At 40.5% G+C, this 4,581-nt stretch overlaps 1 protein-coding gene across 1 annotated transcript; it reads left to right on the forward strand.

Annotated features, from left to right (window-relative positions):
- The first annotated feature begins 3,261 nt into the window (after nt 1-3,261).
- Nucleotides 3,262-4,278, forward strand: LOC145510813 (olfactory receptor-like protein OLF4). Its single transcript, XM_081503006.1, has one exon. The coding sequence runs from the start codon at nt 3,307-3,309 to the stop codon at nt 4,276-4,278; it is 972 nt and encodes a 323-aa protein (XP_081359132.1). The 5' UTR covers nt 3,262-3,306.
- The last annotated feature ends 303 nt before the right edge of the window (nt 4,279-4,581 follow it).

Consider the following 4,581-nt stretch of genomic DNA (forward strand, 5'->3'; position numbering starts at 1 on the left):
AGGACTAAAGGAAAAGCAAAGTTTGACCTCAGTAACATAAGGCTCATTGTTGCCAATGAAATAATAATAATGAAAGTCCAATTAGAAGAAGGAATGGGATACATAAAGCACATTCAGTAAAATTTGAACATAAGCCTGATGATTCTAGGAACATTACATATTATATCATTTCATGTCTACACATTTGCCAATTTAATTTCTAATCTATGTGATGTCATTAAATATTTAATATCATTTTCAGTTAGTTTTTGATGTTCTATTTGATTTCTTAAAAAAAATATATAGTTGATTCGTTACTATTTAAGCCGGTTCCATTTTCATTGCCATTCTTTTTATTTTGTAACTTCATTTACACTTAAATATGTTCCTATACAAGTGCACATGTATTCACATACTTTTTTGAAAATGTGATAGTGAACAAAGCAGATGAAGTCTCAGTGAAGAAGGAATTCCTGGGGCCTGGACTCCATCTTAGGCCTGTTGGTGCTGATCATGCTCGGTCACCTCTCTAATGGACTCTGAACTCTGTGCCTAGTGCCTGTGAAAACAACAATAGAAGGATAAGACCCCCTCCGGACAGGGGAACCTTGAAGATCATATCCAGGTTACTCATCGCCTAAGAGAAAACATACACTCATCACCCCTGTCTCTGGACAGGCCGTAAATTTTTCTGTACCTATCAGAGTGTAACCTCCGGCTTATTGATTATTGGCCAATTGTTTAACTGTTTGAACACATAACACATGAATGATAGGGTTATTGTGATTGTATTTACCTTTCCTTTGTTTATGTAAGTCTCAAGGAAATTGGGTGGTGGGTTCAGACACGTACACATGGGGTATAAAAGATTTTCACAAATGCTGGTCGGGGTCCTTGGCTAAGAGGAGACTCTGCCTTGGGCCCGCCGGTGTAATAAACTGCACTTCACTATCTGCATCGTCCTTCTGAGTGAGCTTGTTTCCCAGAACGCGTGGCTATAACATCAGATGATTAGGATTTTGCATTATAATGTCAAAGTTGAAGTATAATGAAGTAAATGATGTCATATATAATGTCCTCAGGCATAAATCATATGAAGAAATTTATCCAGGGTGAATGGGTGAATTGTCATGAAGTCTGTAGAAATTGTAGAGGGTGGTCTGGAAAGCCCTTTGCATGTTAATTGTAGACCAGATGAGAATTGGGATATGCCCACCAAATTTACTTAAGGAGTAAGATAAAGCCAAAATTTCAAGAAAAACAAACACAAGATGCCCCACAGGAAAACTGAGAAAGGGCTTACCTCCTTCTCTGTGTGTGTGTGCTGTGTGCTAAGTCACTTCAGTTGTGTCCAACTCTTTGCAACCCTATGGACTGAAGCCCATTAGGCTTCTCTGTCCATGGGATTCTCCAGGCAAAAATACTGGAGTGGGTTACTGTGCCCTCTTCCAAGGGATCTGTCCAACCCAGGGATTGAACCCACATCACTTAGGTCTAACCTGCACTGGGAGGTGGGTTATTTACCACTAGTGCCACCTAGGAAGCTCACCTCTTCTCTATGGGATGGAAAAAAAAATTGTTCAAATAAGTGAGTCAGGCTCAGGAAAAACAAGTCTTCTACTGCTTCATATAAAGCATATCCACCTTTTGTTGCAGTTTGTATGGTTCATTTTGTGAATTGTTTTCTTATGCACTTTGCTCTTTTTTCTTTTGGGGTATTCAATCTGTCAGGTGTCTTATGCCATAAATGTATCATTGTATCTATCAAAGCAATAAAGGTGTTTTTCCTTTTTTAAATTCTTTTTTCTGGGGCATCAAAGAGATATAACTGGAGTTGGAATGTTGCCAAACCAAGGAAGTTTTAATTCATCACATTGTCTGAAGGGGCCATTCAGGCTTATTATATAATTTTCCCCTAAGGCCCATATGTCTATTCTCTCTCTCTCTGTCTCTCTCAGACTATTTAAAATATTTCTTTAAATACAGGGCAGAAAGTGGCCATACCAAGAAGGAATCTCATGTCTATTGGTCCATGGGAAGCTTGTGAACTGAAATTTCTGGGTAACATTTATATATTCCTTAAATGAAAGATAATCTGATCTGACCAGTTTGACTTGTAACCACTCATGGCCTAAAGAAGGTGTTTCTAGGTAAGAAATGCATAGTAGTGACACAGCTCACGAGGACAGGGTGTGTGTGCCTGTGACTGGAGTGAGAGCAGTTCTTTAAGCAGAGGAAGTGAAGTGAAAGTGTTAATCACTCAGTTGTGTCTGACTCTTTGCAACCCCATGGACTGTAGCCTGCCAAGCTCCTCTGTCCATGGAATTCTCCAGGCAAGAATACTGGAGTGGATTGCCATTCCCTTCTCCAGGGGAATCTTCCCAATCCAGGGATTGAACCTGGGTCTCCTGAATGGCAGACAGATTCTTTACTGTCTGATTCTCTAGGGAAACGGCCTCCTATATTAAGGTGACATAATACAGAGACCAGGATTTAGTCAAAAGATGGAACTAAGAAGAGGATATGATATGTTTACAATTCACAGATGCCACTGCAACTAAATTCATAAAGTACAAGGAATCACATGAAAGGAGGGATTCTGTGTGTACTGAAGTGTCAGCTGTAGAAGGGAGGCCACCTTGTTCCTCAGCATCCGGGACACCGTCTCTAGTCACTCCCCTTCTTGCTTATTCCTCTGCCCCACTGGCTTCCTTATTTGGATTTGAACAGGTGGAACCAGCATCTTTCTAAGGTCCTTAGCAGTGGCAGCTCCCTCTATCAGGCACATGCTTCTCCTAACATCACACTAGTTTCTTCTCTCTCTTTTTTGAGGAATTGGTTCAATTATCATCTTGTTTGCAGGACCTAACTGAACATTCAGTACAAAATAACACCTACTCCCCTCTCATTTACACCCGTTTTTCCCACAATATCTGTCATCTCCTGCTATATTATATTTTATATTTATTTGAATATCATCTTTAACCACCCTTGGATTGTGGAAGTTTTGTTTATCAACACTGTTCCCTATATGTGCTCGGAGCATGGTTGGTTCTCGGTAAGTATTTCTGAAATGCATGAAAGGAGTTTTCATTAAAACTGTAAATACAAGAAGCCTTTGGAATTTTCTGAGAATGGGACAAAAATTTCTAGTCAGAGGTGAAATGAGGTATACCCTCAAGGAGGATTTATCTCCATATAACATATTAACACCAATTCCTTGACAGCAAAGAGAAATTAAAATAGTCCAGCTATGTGAGTTAGGTCAGATTGAGTGAAAATTACTCATGTTATTTCTTTTTTCCCTCCAATAGTCACCTCCACCACATGGAATCAGGAAATGGCACACAAATTTCAAATTTTCTTCTTCTTCTGGGACTTTCAGGGGAACCAGAACTGCAGCCCCTCATATTTGGGCTTTTCCTCTCCATGTACCTGATCACTGTGTTTGGAAACCTGCTCATCATCCTGGCCGTCAGCTCAGACCCCCACCTCCACACCCCCATGTACTTCTTCCTCTCCAACCTGTCCTTTGTAGACATCTGTTTCACCACCACCACCATCCCAAAGATGTTGTGGAACATCCAGACACAGAGCCAAGTTATCGCCTATGAAGGCTGCATCACCCAGATGTATTTTTACATTCTCTTTGCAGGATTAGATGACTTTCTCCTTACTGTGATGGCCTATGACCGGTATGTGGCCATCTGTCACCCCCTGCACTACATGGTCATCATGAGCCCCCAGCTCTGTGGACTGCTGGTTCTGATATCCTGGATAATGAGTGTTCTGTATTCCTTGTTACACAGCTTAATGGTGCTGAGACTGTCTTTTTGTACAGACTTGGAAATCCCTCACTTTTTTTGTGAAATAAAACAGCTGGTCCAATTTGCTTGTTCTGACACCTTTCTCAGTAACATGATGATGCAGTTTGGAGCTGGACTTCTGGGTGGTGGTACCCTGACTGGTATCCTTTACTCTTACTCCAAGATAGCGTCCTCTATATATAGAATCTCTTCAGCTCAGGGGAAGTATAAAGCGTTTTCCACCGGTGCATCTCACCTCTCAGTGGTCTCCTTATTTTATTGTACAAGTTTAGGAGTGTACCTTAGCTCTGCTGGTACCCACAGCTCACTGTCAAGTGCTGTGGCCTCAGTAATGTACACTGTGGTCACACCCATGCTGAACCCCTTCATCTACAGTCTAAGAAATGAAGACATAAAGAGGACTCTGAAAAGATTTTGGGGGATGGAAACTATACCAAGGTCATTTGTCCCTGGGCTAAAGAAATGCACATGATAGCAGGGTTAAAGCCTCAGGGCCACATATTATGCTTCTTTGATCAGATTGGGAAAATAGCAGTTGCTCTTCCCCCTCTATTGTCTGCTATTTCCATTTCTTTGACTTCAACTTCTTTATACAATTTCAGTAACTCGTCTCATTAATTTTTCTGTTGTGTCATCTATGCTCTATCCTTTGTCATTTTTATACTCTCCCAAATTGATTCACATCCTTAAATGAAATATATGGAAATGCCTATATATCTCATAAGAGTGGGTGCATCTCCTAAGAATAATTTCTTTGTGAAATGTTATATACAGA

This window comes from Giraffa tippelskirchi, chromosome 6 (assembly GCF_054371585.1).
Source record: "Giraffa tippelskirchi isolate mGirTip1 chromosome 6, T2T-mGirTip1v1.2.pri, whole genome shotgun sequence".
Lineage (NCBI taxonomy): Eukaryota > Metazoa > Chordata > Mammalia > Artiodactyla > Giraffidae > Giraffa > Giraffa tippelskirchi.

What these genes read in the sequence shown, in the direction of transcription:
- LOC145510813 (XM_081503006.1), top strand. Translation starts at nt 3,307, where the DNA reads ATGGAATCAGGAAATGGCACACAAATTTCAAATTTTCTTCTTCTTCTG.